We start from the raw sequence: 17,763 nt of genomic DNA on the forward strand, positions 1-17,763 counted from the left end.
GTAGTACTGAACTGAATGCACTTTGAGCTTGTTGATGCCAGCAAAGGTGCTTTACAGTGCTTTAGGCTTTGCTGCAGTGAACGCTTGTTTCTGTTCTGAATGTGTTTGTTGTCACTGTTGGAGAAAAGCAATGCAAAAAGAAGTACGATATGTGGGCTTTTAGGTTGAGGGTTTTTATTTTTTATTTTTTTTGTGGTTAACAAAAGATGTGAACTTTTTTTTATTGTTAAATTTTACATTTTTCTGCTTGAGTGATACTGCAGGAGATCTAAAACTTTACATTTTTAGATAGTTTAGTGCATTTTTAAACAAATATATAAGAAGTTTGAGAGTGTATGGAGACTAACTTGATAATTTGCAATATTTCATTTGCAGTGCTTCACAGCAATGCTTTCCCTGCTTGTCTAAAAAGGTTTACTGTTAATGAATTATCCTTCTATGAAGAAAATTAATGGGATTTTTATTTCTGGAACCAGACTACTGCACCGTATTGCAGTTATTTTTTACTAACTGACTTGAGATAGCCATGACCTTTTAGCCCTGACCTTTTTAAATGCTGAATGCAATTATGTGCATTAGTATAACATGATTTTATTAGTGTTTGATGTATTTGGGTCATTAACGAATAAGGTTTTTAAAAGTGTAAAAAAAAAAGAGAGATATAATTAATTTTGAAGTTTTATTAAGTGTTAACAATGAGATTATGTGGTTTATAATCAATTCACACTGCTTTTGTCTTTTCTTTTTTTTTTTTTCACCAAAAAAGTTGTTCGGTTTAAAGTAAAAATTCGGTGACACTTTTGGTTACACCGAATGACGATAATTTCAAACAGTGCTAACAGGCTAATATCTAGCAAAATCAAACATTTTATATTTAGTATAAGTTTTTAAAATATTAGCGGTTGTACCGAATGAATGCATGAGCAAGTGAAAACATGAATTTTTGAAATAGTTAAGTGAGAGTTAGTTACTTTGCTTCATGACCATGTGGTCCTTGAATGATGGTGTCTGAATGATGTCACATCCTGTCACATGATACTGACCGCATGACTTGATCCAAAATGGTCCCTTTATATTGTTTACTCCGAATGACATCAATGAAATAAATTTTTCCGGACATTCTTTCTCATAATAAAGCAACGACTTCTACTTAATTTTAATACCATTTTGCATTATGTTGATATGTGATGTTATAAAATCATGCCAGAAAAAAAAATATGTACATTTATTACATTTTAAGATTTTAATCACTAATGAAATGACTGTATTGGCTTTTGGACGGTTAAACCAAATAACCTTTTGACACTTAAAAATCTTTAAAATACCTTTTATATGTAGCGAAATATAACTAAAAACTTTTAGATTCAATAAAAGAGATCTAGTTGTACTACCTTACATACTTTGGATGTCAAATCTTTGCTTTTTATTATTATTAAGGCCTTTGGACAAAAAAATGACTCTTCACGTCATTGACCCATTTATGGTATAAGGTATGAGTTTTTTAAAAAATCTCTTCCTTTCTCTCTCTCTTTTTAGGTGAATGATTGATAACAGAAAGCCCCTAGAGACAATCCTGTCCTCTTGCACAAATTCATGTATATCCTGATCATCGTCTGCACTTTCACTGTCTCCGCATTCCTCCCTACGCTGTGTTAAACCAATCACAGCACAGACAGTATTGCCATGGACACGGATTCCATCCACTCTGGTTATTCTCACCACTCCAACAGGTCACGAGGGTCAAACAAACAGAGGTAAAGGGCTAAACTGGCTCATGTGCATTCACATACACATGCATACACACCAAACTCTCTTTCTCCTTCTCATGTATCTCTCCCTCTCTCAGATTTATTCATGCAGAAAATGAATATTGTCATCATGAAAAGATTCTGCATTTATTTCAAGCTTCAAGTGTATTAACGAAATTAAATGAATTTGTTTGAGAAATGATTCTGTTGCTCATTAGTGACAGGATGTCTTTAATTACTTACAGATTAAATTATTGAGAATTTGCCTCTGATGATTCTAAATTATTACTTTGAAAAGGTAATCAGTGTCATAACTCATTAAAGAAATGTTCTTTACTTGGTAATTTTTCTTAATTAAAAAATAAATACTACTCTCACAAATATGATTACAATAAAAAACGCTCACATGAGATGAAGACTCGATTTGTGTAATTTTAGATTCATTTAAACAAAGCAAACAAGGCCTGTTAGGTTGAACTTCAATATTGTTATTTGGGTGTGCAACAATTGTGAAATTGCTTGAGTGGTTTCCTGTCATAAATAATTGTTCATGCTTGTATGACACATTTTGCTCACAGATTTGGGCGGAATTTTGGTTGCTGTGAGCTGAGCCAGAGAATTCACAAATTCTTTGAGCTCTCCTCGTCATTGTTTTCTGATATGCTTTAATGCTTTAAGACTGTGATGACCCCACCCACTGTAATTAGGAAGCTATTTATTGAGCTTCACTATTGTTAGGTTTCCTATAAAAACTCCAGTGAAAGGCCCAAACAGGCCTGAGGAATTCCAGCATGAAAGCAGAGAATGTATGCGTCTTTAATTAGAAAGCCACAAATGCACATCCTTTTTTCTGTTGGCTTTCTAACTTCCTGCCACTTTTTACTTCTGTATTTCTCTTTCCTTCTGTTAATACTCCTTATCAGGGTGAATTAGATCATCTATCAGCTCCATATCTTACTGTAATCGTGCCTGTTCAGTACTCAGTCTGGTTTTATCTATTGCAAGGCAAAAATGGTCCGTGAAAGATGGGCAAATAATGATTAATAAATCATATTCACTTTATTTTTCACACATCACTTTCAGCCTGCCTATTTCTCTCTGTCTATGTCTATAACTTGTAGCATATACTGATCTTGGCCACTTTTTCTTGTCTCAGTGGGCAGGCTCAAATTTTTTTTTTGTCTAATTTCCAAATGAAGCTGAGCTCCACATTTTACATCAACACACATTTTATAATGCTTGGGTGGGGACGGACACCTCAATGTTTCACCAGGGGCTATCATACTGCCTCTCCCATTCAGCCTCAACACCCAGTTTATATAACTTCTAATTACAATCCCATGCTTCCTGCAGGGTATTTACAATACTGCAATACACACAAAGTTGTGTAGATCTGCACTGCTGTGAAAAAAGGGCTTTGTTGTTTTATTCATTGATTGCATTTTTAAAGAATCTCTTTGGGCATTCAGTGCCAAGACCTTTAGCGCTATTAAAAGCAAAATAAATATGTGTAGTCTTAAAGTTATTTAGATATTAGATAAAATAAGAAAGGGAGAGGAATTAGAGAATATGGTAATATTATTATTAAACTATTTAAATATGAGTTTAAACTATTTTTTTAAATGTATAAAAAAATTATTACTTATTACATTTTTCCACATCATACTCCATGTACCCACTGTAGACATTGGTAGACAACCAGAGGTGGATGCTTTCTCTTAGTAGTAGGAAACAAATATACGTTTTTAATAACTAAATCTTCATATACATGGCTGTCCACAGATCTTGAACCTTGTACTTTGTTGTATGTTGTAGCAGCTGTTTGGCTTAGTCCCTCAGGCTCAGCTGTAGATATGTTTTATAATACGACACAATCTCTAGCCAGCGTTCCCACTATTCCCAGGCTGTCCAGGATTAGAGTAGAACTGGGGGGGGGGGGGGGGGGGGGGGGGGGGGGGGGGGCTTTGTGATGAGTAGCTCGAAAAGGACGGGAGCATTTTAAGGGTTGTATTGGAATGAATGTTTTAATATATGTTCTTTTAGCTAATCAAAACATTTATAAACTGCCAACCAGCCTCCAGACTTAACAGTTAGAAGTCGTTGTAAGACAAAAGCAATTTTCTAATCTTCATAATGCATTTTCTCTATTCATACTCGTTGATCTAACATGATCAGAGAGTCGCTTTAGAAAAGTATAGTTGAGTGGTTTTCAGCTGGTGGGTCGCGACCGCAAAAGGGGTCGCATATCTGTTCTGACAGGGTCATGGACTGGAAAAAACAATGCTTACTTAAAAATGCAACTACTCTTGTGCAGTGCAAGTATAGTAAACTAATATCAAATCATTAAAAAAAAACCTTTTCTGTCTTAAAATAAAAATAAACATCAACTGAAATAAAATAATATACAGTCAAACCAAAAATTATTCAGACAGCTTGAACATTTCATTCATTAATACAGTTAAAAAAAAAAAATGGTAATAAAATATGACAAGATCTCAGAGTTGAACTGTGTCAGAAAAAAATACTCTTAATTATGTCAGATAACACTAAAGCAAAACATGGTCAGGTCAAAGTGTCTGAATAATTTTTGGTCCCAAATTTTTATCAGTTTTACTGGTAGTCCACCGTATGAAGATTTTTTGGGTATGATATATCACAGTTTACTTTATTTTGCTATCCTCACTTACATAAATTAACTATAGTTTCCAGCACCCACTAGTAAAAAAAATATTACAAAATTATATCTAGTGTCTGAATAAATTTTGGACTGTATAAACTTAAACTTATTTTATTTCAGCTAGATGCCAGGGCAAAATTTCTTATTTTCATTTAGTTTATGTTGAATTACTAAAATAATTAAAACTAAATCAACTAAAATGTATTAAACTAAAATAAATTTTTTTTAAATGACAAAACACAACAAAAACTAAAACGTTAACTGAAATTGAAAATATAAAAATAAAATCTTAATCAAAGTATTAACAAAACTATAATAGTATATAAGTGATATTAAAATAACACTGATATAGTGTTTTTTTACGATGGTAAAATAAATAATTAAAAAAAATGATACATTTTGTTTTGTGTAGTGAATTATTAGCTAAAAAAGGTGAGAACCACTGGTATAGTTTATTTTTATCCAGTCAAAATATTCAAATGCCAGATGCATCTGCTAGTTTAGCTGCATTAGCTTATTAATATGCCAACGTCAAACTCTATTGAAATCAATTGTGAGTCAAATCCTCTGTGATTTTTGTTCCTAATTAGTATTTTGTGAGGTTCTATGATCGTTAGGATGCTGCCTTTGTATGTAGAAGGCACTAGGCTGTGAAAAGAGCATCAGTTACTGTAACAATATCATTTTCATGCCTCATTGCTGTATATTGTTAAACACAGACAGCATGATATTGAGGGCTGTCTTTGCAAATATTTGCAGTGTTTTTTGTTGATGTCAAGATTTACTCAGAGCGAGACGTCTATGTTTGCTGCTGTTTGATAGAATGCATATGCGAGAGAGGGCCTGTGTGCAATAATGCTGTATTTGTTTGTTTTTATCGGTTTTGTTTTATTCTAAGGCTTGCCAGACATTAGCTATGACTAAAAAGACAGGAATGAGCCAGAGAGAGAGAGAGAGAGAGAGAGAGAGAAAGCTGTGCTTGGATTAGGGTCGTCACAGCTCACTGCATCTAACCCAGTTTGCACCAGATGCTCCAGCTAGGGCATGTACGAGATGGCGCTAGAGGAAGCCAGCACGTGTCACTGAGAGGATGAAGAGGGAGAATGATGATGGTGGTTATCCTGTCATTAGTGTGAATGTGTTTCCCTGCTCCCATCGCCATGGCGACAGCGTTTCCCTCACCTCCGTCGCTGTGTGTGTCTCTCTCGTGCAGTGAACGCAGCAGCAGGGATCGGCACAAATCACATAGCCGTGACAGCAGCAGCCGCTCAGACAAAAATGTCACCATCAGTGCATCGTCAGCCCAGCCACAGCAGCCGGATCAAGGCTCCGCCCCCACAGATGCCCAGGTGAGTCAGACACTGGATATGTTTGAGAGAATGAATGTGATTGTGAGTATCACCATTGTGCCCTTGAGGAACTTCATGTTACTCCAGAGGAACTGAACCTGTAAACTGACTGAATAAAACAACCCAGCAGTCCCCCTCTTCAGACTGACAAGGATTAGAATAAAGCAATGGGGGGCCAGGGACTGTGACGACTGCCTGTTAAAGGAAAAGTGAAAAATGAAAAAATCATATTGGAATTGCAATGACAATTTCAGTCTTTTCAATATAAAAGTCTTTGCGACTGAGTAAATCACTCTAAAGACAATCTTTGCCGCCATCTAATGGCGTAATAATGTAACTTCTGTTGCTGTTCACGGTCAGGGACAATTTTTTCTGGCGGAAGGAAGGCTTTTAGTGATTTTACTTAATGGAAGTTGCATTGATACATATTTTTTGGCTATAATATGTGTATTGTGTGGTAACCGTTTTATAAAAGCAATAAGGTATGAGAAGCTGTGTTGTATCGTGAATAAGTCACAGCTGAAGGGGTTGCAGGCACTCTGCTTCGCGTCGTGCCTAACAGCGCCCTTCAGCCGTGACTTATTCACGATACAGCACAGCTTCTCGTACCTTATTGCTTACTTATCATCAAAGAATCCTGGAGAACTGTATCATCATGGCTTCCACAAATAAATAAATACGCATATGTTTTAACATTGATAGTATTAAAAAATGTTTCTTGAGCAGCAAATCAGCATATTAGAATAATTTCTGAAGGATCATGTGACTCTGAAGACTGGAGTAATGATGCTGAAAATTCAGCTTTGCATCACAGGATTAAATTATTATTATTAATTTTTAAATATATTTAAATAGACCCTTATTTAAAATTGTAATAATTCAGAATATTACAGATTTCACAATAATTTTCACAATATTACTGTTTTTACTGTATTTTTGATCAAATAAATGCAGCTTTGGTGATCATAAGAGGCTTCTATTATAAACATTAAACATCTTACCGACCCCAAACTTTTGAACGGCACTGTATATATTTATATTACTGTATTTTTTGTATGATTAGTAGTATTAAATAATTATCTAATACTTATTTCACTCATTACACTCATTGCAAATGCACAATAAAGCCACACATGCATATCTTGCATATGCATTTGTGCAGAATATATATGATGAGATTGTATGTGATTTCAAACGTGGGGTGCATCTGTCATATTGAACTCTGAGCTCTACCTTGGGAAACACTGGCCATAGTTAAAGAGGATAACAGGGATTTCAGACCGTGACATGCTCCAGAAAACAGAAAAATGCATTTTTTTATTGAATGTTCTGTCCTGTCAGCGTAATTCATGTGTGAAGTTCTCAGTGTAATGCCAGATTAAATTAAAGGAATATTCAGAATTTAAACTTCGAAGAAGAGTAGTCTCACCTCAAAAACACAACTTAGACACATTTACAGCTCAGCTAAAAAATATTATTCATGAATATAGTTCTTTATCAAAATTACAAGCTTCACATTTGTGCTTTTTTTCTGCTTGCCTTCTATTGCTCATTGTTAGAGCAAGCCACAGATGCGGTTGCGCTTCACACCGCATGCATAAACAGCATGTAAGCGGTCCTGCAGCTTAATTGCAATAACAGGCTCGCATTGCGTTTTCACACTAACTGGATGAAAGAGCTGGAGCTTTATACAGAAAAGTGGTTTCTGTATTACCACAAAGAGTATTGGGAGTGGGCAGTTGAGAATTATTATTGCGAATGGGATTTTGAAATCTAGAGTGAGCTGTATTTTTTTGTCAAATGGCAAGTAGCTGTTAAAAGCCTATATTGTAAAACATTGTGTTAATAAAATGGTTTATAGTGTAGTTTTCAATGTATTTTCTCTGACAAAATAAGAGTTTCAAAAGGCTCAGTGATGAAACTTTACTGGGAAAATAAGTATTTGCTGCCTTGCGCATACATTGTGAAACAAGGCCTAATATTTATATATCAGTTTTCTTGTGATGTTGGTTATCATGATGAGACAGTAACCTCATACGCACTGGCATAGCTGCTCTTAAGTGATTTGTACTGGAATATTTATTAGAGAAACAATGAAAAGGGGAATGAGAGAATCGGGTAGAAACAGGGTAATGTGTGTGTGTGTGTGTGTGTGTAATGAGAGGGTGTGTGTTTGTGTAGGCAGATATGTTAAATCGGAGTGACACACATCTCAGTATGAAAGGACGTCGCTTTGTACTTCCTACAGGGTCTCAGTTATTGTGACCTACTTGGCTCCCCCTCAGGGGCAAAAGGCACACAAAGTTTTTATAGGTCCTCATGTCTGTCTACATTCATTTGTGCAAGTGTGTGTGTGTGTGTGTGTGTGTGTCTTTAAATACTATACATTTCTCTTGAGAGGACTTTAAGCTATGGAAGAATTCTGATTGAACAGACATAGTTCTGAAATTTTAGTGCATTTTATATATATTATATATATATATATATATATATATATATATATATATATATATATATAGAGAGAGAGAGAGAGAGAGAGAGAGAGAGAGATATAGATCAATGCTGAATAAAATTATATATATTCACTACTATTAAAAAATTTGGGGTAAGGTCAAAGTTCTATCTCTTTAGATAGAAATTAATACTTTTATTCAGAAAGGATGCTTTAAATTGATCAAAAGTGACAGTAAAGACTTGTTATTTTTAATAATTAAATTGCTAATTAAATTGTTAATAATAAGACATTTTTCTTGGGCACCAAATTAGCATATTAGAATGATTTCTGAAGGACCGTGTGACACTAAAAACTGAAGTAATGGCTGCTGAAAATTTAACTTTACCATCACAGAAATAAATAACATTTTAAAACATATTAAAATAGAAAACAGTTATTTAAATTGTAATAATATTTCACAATATTACTATTTTAACTGTATTTTTGATCAAATAAATGCAGCCTTGGTGAGCATAAGAGACTTCTTTAATAAATAAATAAATAAATAAATAAAAATCTTACCAACCACAAATTTTGAAGTGTTGTGTGTATGGAAACGAACATGAATCAGCCAGATCTTCATATGCCAATAGCACCATTTCAGAATCGTTGAACATCAGGTAGGTTTAATCTTTTCATAAATAATTTAAATCACAATGGCAGATATTTGATATATAAAGGAGCAAATATTCACCAGTTTATTTGATAAGAATATCATAGTAAACCGAGGAAAGCCCCTGGCACTGCTAACAGGTTAATGCCATGCCCATGAACGGCTGTCAGGTCTATTCTTCCCTGTGTAATTTCATCATGTTGGCTCTGATCTTCTTTCGTCTTCCTGTCATTCAGCCTGGGCCTCTGGAATGTTGTCTCCAGTGAGGAAACTTTAGACGTTAGTGAACAGAATGACTTGGAATAGCAAGCATGTAAGTCATAACTAGCGCACTAAGAAAGGGTCTGTGTTTATGTTTGCTTGTTGTGCCCTTGTTTGAGTGTGTCGTTCTTGCTAGTGTCATTTTTATTTATAAAATGATAGCTCTGGCTTTGTAATTTGATTTGATGAATATCAAAGACTACATAGATGTATCCATTGCTTCAACCTTTGTTTTGGTCTTCAAGCCTTTTCAATGCTTCAAACATTAAATTAATTATTAAGTCAATTTTGACTGCTGCAGTGATGACATATTTTTGTTGACCAACCCAGAAGTTGGCATCACCAGGGTTCCCTCAACAAAAACCCAATATGAGTTTTATGAATTTTAAAGTCTAAATACAATTGCCAGAAGTAAAAAGTAAACCATAGGCACAGACATCACTACCAATAAGCTTCCAACAACTCTTTCATTCTTTATCTTTGAAAACATGTTCCCGGAAAATTTGAGATAGAATAGTTTTCAAGAGCATAATTATAAACACAATGAAGCTATAAAAGTGGAATAGCGAGTAGATGTGTTTTCCTGTGAGCTTTACCTGTGTTTTATAAAGACAAGTAAAAGCTTTATAAAAATCACAAGGGGGTATGATGTATTTTATGTCATAGAACCAAACGGGAAAATATCTTGAACTTATTTTAACCACAGACCTTATTTCAGGCTTTTAGTCAAAAACCCTTTCAAAAAACCCATTGACTTCAGGCCGATGGAACCAGAAGTGCTAAAATACTAATTCGTTTCAGGGTTTTGGCCTACAAAAATACTTTATCTCTGCAGCACTCTATTGGCCTTTATCAAAGCCTCATCACCGATGACAGATGTCTATTTTAGTCCCTCCCCCTTCACCCCAGATTCACTTGTGCTTGAATCAAAAGACTGCTTGATTTTGATTCATCTTGCCTCTCATAGTTACTAGCCCAGGGTCATAATGACATACATAAATCTTACCTGTCTAAGGCTGCTTCTAACCTTTCAAAGTCAACTACAATGTCCCGGGTTCAATACAGTTTATTTTAGAATCGAGAAAAATGCAGTATCTGAGACTTGCTGTCAAGTACTACTGCATATCATTTCAAATCATTGTGCTCATAGTGTCTGTAATTCTATAATAGTGTCTGTCTCCTTCATGTTCCTTTTGATTTGGATTTGTAAATCTGAGCAAAATGCCTATGCAGGTTTATTTTGGAAAAAAATGAGAGGAAAAGGATGGAGGGTGGAGAGGAGAGAGGTGCAGGAGTTTCTCACACTTGTTTACCACTCCCTCTCTTCCTGCTTTTCTTTCTGTGGTACAGTTCAGATTGTGGCTCTGTGACAGGGAAATGAGCTGTACACGAGTCAAGCAGAACACATGCGCACACACACACACACACACACACTGTTAGCTGTGTTGTGTGCTTCTTTTGTCTCTCTCAGTGGGGGAAGCACATTCAGCAATGTGGACTGTAGGCAAAATGGAACAGATCAGACCACAGTCCTGTACAATAGCCTGCCCTCTGTTCACAAAGAATTAACTTAAAAGAGTTTTTCAATTAACAAAGACTTTAAAAAAGATTTTTGTGAACCACTGATTCAATACAAAAGATTCGTAAAGCTTGAAGCTCCATGAAGCAGTGTTTTGAAATCGCCCATCACTTTATAATATTAAAGTTGAACCACTGTACTCACATGAACTGATTTAAATATGTTTTCAGTAGATTTCTGGGCATTGAAAAAGTGAGTGTTTTTGCTAGTGATACAGGCCTCACTGAGCCATCGGATTTTATGAAAAATATCTTAATTTGTGTTCTGAAGATGAACAAAGGTCTTATGGGTGTGGAACGACATGAGGGTGAGTAATACATGACAGAATTTTTGTTTTTGGGTGAACTAACCCTTTAAGTTCTAGCACAAGTATATTTGTGGAATTGATATGGAAAAATGTTGCCATCGTTACTGTTAGCCTTCAGACCTGAAATTCATATGGGTAATGGGTGTTTTGTTTCTGACACGTGCTGTAAGCGGTAGACCAAACAGACTGGGCTGTCTGACCAGTCAGAGCAGAGTGTATATTAGATACAAAGTTAGGAACCATAAAAATACCATAATAGGGGAACTGTAACAATTTGTACTGCACAGTTCAGCCCGGGTTGTTGTGTGAACCTTTGCAAAGAGACTAGTAGTAGTCATTGTTATTATTTTTTTGTTTAATATTTTATTTTACATGTGAAGAGCCAGTCATTTCAAATGTTATTTTTGAAAAATGTAAAGTTACAGTAGCAAAAACTGTTTAAAGGTGGTAAAGAGGATGTTTTGTTTTATACATTTTTGCAATATTACTTGAAACTGTCTTTACTAAGTGATAAAAGACTATTTATTAGGTGCACTGAAAGGAATATTATTAATATACATCATCTGTGCACGAGGTAGGGCCTTAAAAACATCAGCCAATCGTTTATGCGATCATTGCGTAAACGATTGGCCCTCTGGCTTGTCAATTACTGCCATGACGTTCCTTGTGAGAGACGCGCGGCTGCGCGCTCTAGTAACTTTCCACACTCCACAGGCACCGCATGCAATGTTTTTGTCGGGAGACAGGAGAACTGCAGATTATGAGTCACCTGCGGTGAGTCCAACATAATGAATCCACTAAGTGTGTGCGCGGCTTAACGATTGTAAGGCCGATTATGAATGTAAATTGATATGACTGATCGCGCTCAAACGCGTCCAGTCAGAGTCAGTTGCGTTTAGTCTGCGATTACAGTCGGTGTTCAAATTCCATGTGAAAGTATATAAATCTGCTTCAGGAGCAGAAAACTATTGCTGTATGTTGAGCACAGTCAGAATGTTTTAGCTAGTCGTAAAATGTGTGCCCGGCTTAAGAACACAGCGAATGCCGGTGGTAAACACTCGTATTCCGATACTCGTGCACGAGTTTTGGGAGGCGTTCACTTGAAATGAGCTGTGAAGGAGGGGGATTGTTCTTCCGCATGCGCTCATTTCAAAAACTCAGTCGACGAAAACATCCCCTGTACCACCTTTAATTTTAGGGATCAGACAGGAGGTGGAAAATTGTAAAGTAAAACTACATTTCTATGTTAAGACTTAAGTGCTCACAAATTTAAGTGTAAATGTGTTTTTTACAGCTATATTTTATGGCAGTAGCTGACTCTGGTGCTAGATAATTTTAATTTTAACTTAAAGGTGCCCCAGAACTTCTTTTTAATAGATATATATATAAGTCTAAGGTGTCCCCTAAATGTGTCTGTGAAGTTTCAGCTCAAAATACCCCATAGATTTTTTTTAATTCATTTTTTTAACTGCCTATTTTGGGGCATCATTAACTATGCACCGATATATAGGTTGCGGCCCCTTTAAATCTCCCGCTCCCCGCCCCGGAGCTCGCGCTTGCCTTGAACAGCATAAAAACAGTTCACACAGCTAATATAACCCTCAAAATGGATCTTTACAAGATGTTCATCATGCATGCTGCATGTATGCGTCGGATTATGTGAGTATTGTATTTATTTGGATGTATTACATTTGATTCTGAATGAGTTTGAGGCTATGCTGCATGGCTAAAGCTAACATTACACACTGTTTGAGAGATTTATAAAGATTGAAGTTGTGTTTATGCATTATACAGACTGCAAGTGTTTAAAAATGAAAATAGCGACGGCTCTCTTGTCTCCGTGAATACAGTAAGAAACGATGGTAACTTTAACCACATTTAACAGTACATTAGCAACATGCTAACGAAACATTTAGAAAGACAATTCACAAATATCACTAAAAATCTCATGTTATCATGGATCATGTCAGTTATTATTGCTCCATCTGCCATTTTTCGCTATTGTTCTTGCTTGCTTACCTAGTCTGATGATTCAGCTGTGCACATCCAGACGTTTTGCCCTTGTCTAATGGCTTGATCATGGGCTGGCATATGCAAATATTGGGGGCGTACAACCCGACTGTCACGTAACAGTCGGTGTTATGTTGAGATTCGCCTGTTCTTCGGAGGTCTTTTAAACAAATGAGATTTATATAAGAAGGAGGAAACAATGGAGTTTGAAACTCACTGTATGTCTTTTCCATGTCCTGAACTCTTGTTATTCAACTATGCCAAGGTAAATTCAATATTTAATTCTAGGGCACCTTTAATATAATTTTGTGATATGACATGTAGCCAAGTATGGTGTCCCATACTTTGAGTTTGTGCTCTGCATTTCACCCATCTAAGTACACACACATAGCAGTGAGTATTGAACACACACACACACACACACACACACACACACACACACCATGAACACACACCTGGAGCAGTGGGTAGCAATTTTTTGCTGTGGCGCCCGGGGAGCAATTGGGGGTTAAGTGCCTTGCTCAAGCTACCTCAGTTGTGGGTGAGAGTGGAAGAGAGCGCTGTTCATTCTCTTTCCCGCCAGTACTGAGACTCTAACTTGTGACCTTCAGGTTACAAGTCCGACTCTCTAACCATTAGGCCACAACTGCCCCCAAAACTCATTTGGATGTTGACCCTGAGACCTCATCCAGTGGGCTCCATTTTTTTAAATAAAAAAGCCTATGTGCATCTGTGTTTATGTTTCCAGCACCTTTTACAACACAATATGCTTCTTTAACCTTTTCCATCTGCCATTTCCTCACTTCTGATGATCACCCATAAAGTTATTTTTGCACAAGGGTTGCCGCAAGCTCTAAACTGTGTAGAACGGAAAGGAAATTTCTTTTCTTTTACTTTTAAAACACCATCAGGCATAAACAACTCACTTTTAATTTGTCACTATTCTTCTCACTTACCAGTAATCCCTCCATTTTTCTTTTTTCACAAATGTGCATACTGCATACTCACTGTTCATTAGTTGTCTTATTCTTTATTTCTCTAAGAATCTGGGTTTTTTTTGGTTGGAGTCCAAAAATACCAGGTTTTGCAAGGTTGGACTCGGTCATATTGCAAAGTTGCATTAGCATTTTTTCTTAAAATACTGTGTTGAGCTCAGTGAATAGTCAATAGTTGGGTCAATAATTGCTGCATGTGGCTGTATTTTATGTCTGTTATTATTATGATAATATTATTGCTGTCATTTACATGAAGTGAAAACATTATCAATTCAGATTAAATTGGCTAAACTACATTACCATACAAAATACAGCCTCTATTCATACAAATAGATGCATAAATAAGCAAACAAATCCATAAATAAATATATAAATACTTGCAGATGAATTACTGTCCTTAGTGCAGAACAACCTTTAATGGAATTCTAATCTGCACTGCACTTCACATTCTAGTGGCATTGGCTCAGACGTCCTGCTGTTAGAAAGTACTCATTTGTTGTTAGTGTGTCTCTCAGTTCTCAAGCTCATTTATATGCAGATGTATGTGAGTTTTGGGTATTTGTCATTAATATATGCTGATGAGGGAGACCTAGGTACTTCCGTACTGTCTTTCTGAATTAGCTGTGAAGCAGATTTGTCATCTCACCAACAGGGAGGGGAAGGGGAGCAAATCAGAAGCTGTAAATCTGTATTTTTCTGTATTATCGATCCTGAGTGCTGGGTTTGAGTGCTGGGTCTCTGACATAATGGGCTTTTAGGAGTCTGTTGAATTTTTTATGTGCTTGATACATTGCTGTTCCTCTCCCACCTCTTGACAGGATGACAACTGGGGCGAGACCACCACAGCGGTCACCGGAACATCAGACCACAGCTTGTCTCAAGAGGACTTGGCTGGCTTCGGGAAGGAGACGGAAGGACCAGTAGAGAAACTGAACTGTATACGCTTCCTTCCTTTGGCCCTCACCCTCCTCCTCGGCCTGCTGGTCCTAGTCACCCCCCTGTCCTTCCTGGTGCTACCCCAGGTGCTGTGGCCAGAGCGCCTGCAGGCTTGTGGTACTGCCTGCGAGGGCCTGTTTCTCTCACTTGCTTTCAAGCTCCTCATTCTACTGCTGGCTGGCTGGGCGCTGTTTGTGCGACCAACGCGAGCCTCCCTGCCCCGGATAGCAGTGTTCCGCGCCCTGCTGGGGTTGCTCACACTCCTCCTGCTTCTCTCCTATTGGCTGTTCTTTGGAGTGCGCATCTTGGACTCACAGGTATGGGCATATGTGTGTGGGAACCATAAAGAGAAACATGTTGAGATCTGTGGAATTGCGGTTGTGTAAAGTCTCTTTTAATAAAATAGTTAGTTTCAGCTATAATATCTTGATTGGATGAGCCATGTTCAAAACCAAAAATACATATGTAGGCTATTTGATGATCCATTTGATGATGCTATTGGTGCTGAAATTACACACTTCAATTGTAACTTACATTTAGGCTAATGACTTTTCTAATGTTACTTATTATTATCATCATCAATAAGGTTCAATGGGAATATATTAGAATGTTTGTTCACTAAAATCATGTAATTGTTTGAAATTGCATGTTCCTCATAAATATTGTATGTGAGCCTCAGCAGTGTTTAAATATTTATTGGTCTATATTTATTTATAGGTTCAGGGAAAAAATTATCTGTATTTTTATTGTATATGTAGAAGTGAACAAATGAATTATTTTGAAGCATTTAAGCAGTTGTGTATAATCAAATCATTTAGCTATTTATTTACACAGAAAACATAGATAAAATAGGATAAATTTAGTAAATTCATCAAATTCAGTGCAGGTCATTTTGACCCCCTTGATTTATTGCTTTACTTTCTGTGCTTGACAGGAAGAGAACTACCAAGGCATAGTGCAGTTTGCAGTGTCATTGGTGGATGCTCTGCTGTTCATCCATTACCTGGCAGTGGTTCTGCTGGAGATCCGGCATCTTCAGCCCTGCTTTTCTCTCTGTGTCGTCCGCTCCACTGATGGAGAGACTCACCACTACAACCTAGGACAACTCAGGTGCCAGCTGATTATGATGACCAAACATTGAATAAATCAACTGCAATAGAGGTGCCCAAGATCTACCTTCCTGCAAAGTTCAGCTCCAACCCTGATCTAACACAACTGAACCAGCTAATTAAGATCTTCAGAAGCTCTTGATAATTACAGACAGGTTTGTTGGATCACTGTATACGCTGGTTGGGTCTGAACTGAGCTGAACTGAGCAGATAGGTAGATCTCCAGGAACAGGATTGGGCACCCCTGAACTACAATATGCTGGCCCTTTCCCAAATGGCACACTTCATGTGCACTTTCGGTCCTGTGGACTTACAGTGGCTGCTGCGTGTGCATGTCCGTTAAGTCCACAATACTGTAGGGTGTCCCATTCGTCATTTTAGCTTTCAGAAGGGCGCTCGCAAGACCTCAATGCGCACTTCAGCTGAGCCCGCAAGTCTGCGAGCTATGCAGGGGACTTCTACCCTGCAGTTAAAGCGGCATTACGTATCGAAAATGCGGACTCAGAGGAAGACCGTGAGGGTTTAGGGTGCCATTTGGGATAGGGCCGCTGTCTGTTACATGGTCTGTAGTTAAAAGGCAAAGAAAACCATCTATGTACATGTGTCCAAGAACCTAGAAGCAATTAAGCAAATCTAAGGAACCTTTTGCAGTGAAAATGTTTTTTTTCCAAGAACTATGCATCAAATCTGCAAACTAACTGTATATTAACATGTTAAAAAAAAAAATCTTTTGCCTCTGTAATTGCATTGATTTTATGGCTGAGCTGCTTTATTACTTAGATATTATATGTGCTTGTCTATATACACAAAATTGTGTGTGTGTGTGCACTGTTTAATGCATTAATAATGAGTTGAGGTTGGGCCGAGGGAAAAAGGTCCATTAATCACCCCATTACAGACACTCCCTACTTTGCCCTGCGTTACTTCCCCTCTCCCTTCCGCTCTCCTGCCCAACACTTTCCTTTGTTCTTGCTCTCATTGTTTCATTGGTTGGACATTTTTGATCCAGCGCTACTGCAGAGTCAAGTGGCAGCACACACACACAAAGCAGAGTGAAATCTATTAGTATCTGACGTCTGTTTAATGAAATATATGATGGAATTGTCTGTTCCTGTGTTTTAAGAGACACCCAAATCCCTATTACCAGTGAACATGACAAGATTTTTTACAACGTTCAGACCGATCAACTGTCTCTCTCTCTCTCTCTCTCTCTCTAGCATTCAGCGGGCAGCCCTGGTAATTCTTGAACACTATTATAAGGATTTCTCAGTTCACAACCCTGCCCTACTGACGGCTGCTAAGTCCAGGGCAGCTAAACATCTGGCTGGGCTGAAAGTCTATAATGTGGATGGTGAGTTTAATCTGTGTAAAATCACTGTCCGTTTTCTGACTTATTGCTTATTGTTCTCTTGACCAAGAAATTCTGAATGATTCATTTTGAAATGCTTAGTAATGAAAATTGAGATACTCAATTCTCAAAAGTTTATTCTAGATAGCAATAAGAGTCTTGCTTCACAGATTATTGTTTGGAGTAAAAGACTCTAGTAATGCAACACGTCTCCTTTAGTGTTTCAGAAAAAACAAACTGCAAATCAAAAAAATGTTATTTCAATATGAAACATTCTTATTTTCTTCCAACATCGAATTATCTAAACAATAATTGAGCCATAATTGGTAAACCTCAA

General features: G+C 37.0%; 1 protein-coding gene across 8 annotated transcripts in view; it reads left to right on the plus strand.

Moving 5' to 3' along the window:
- The window catches only part of vangl1 (VANGL planar cell polarity protein 1), a 39,408-nt gene that overhangs the window by 9,577 nt on the left and 12,068 nt on the right, over positions 1-17,763 (plus strand). For all 8 annotated transcript variants that reach the window (XM_048193939.1, XM_048193936.1, XM_048193935.1 and 5 more), the window contains 5 exons: positions 1,537-1,754; positions 5,639-5,774; positions 14,852-15,286; positions 15,904-16,079; positions 17,296-17,429. In XM_048193939.1, the coding sequence (XP_048049896.1) occupies positions 1,684-1,754; positions 5,639-5,774; positions 14,852-15,286; positions 15,904-16,079; positions 17,296-17,429 (952 nt within the window). In that variant the 5' untranslated portion in view covers positions 1,537-1,683. The remainder of the gene's footprint in view (positions 1-1,536; positions 1,755-5,638; positions 5,775-14,851; positions 15,287-15,903; positions 16,080-17,295; positions 17,430-17,763) is intronic.

This window comes from Megalobrama amblycephala, linkage group LG6, assembly GCF_018812025.1.
Source record: "Megalobrama amblycephala isolate DHTTF-2021 linkage group LG6, ASM1881202v1, whole genome shotgun sequence".
Lineage (NCBI taxonomy): Eukaryota > Metazoa > Chordata > Actinopteri > Cypriniformes > Xenocyprididae > Megalobrama > Megalobrama amblycephala.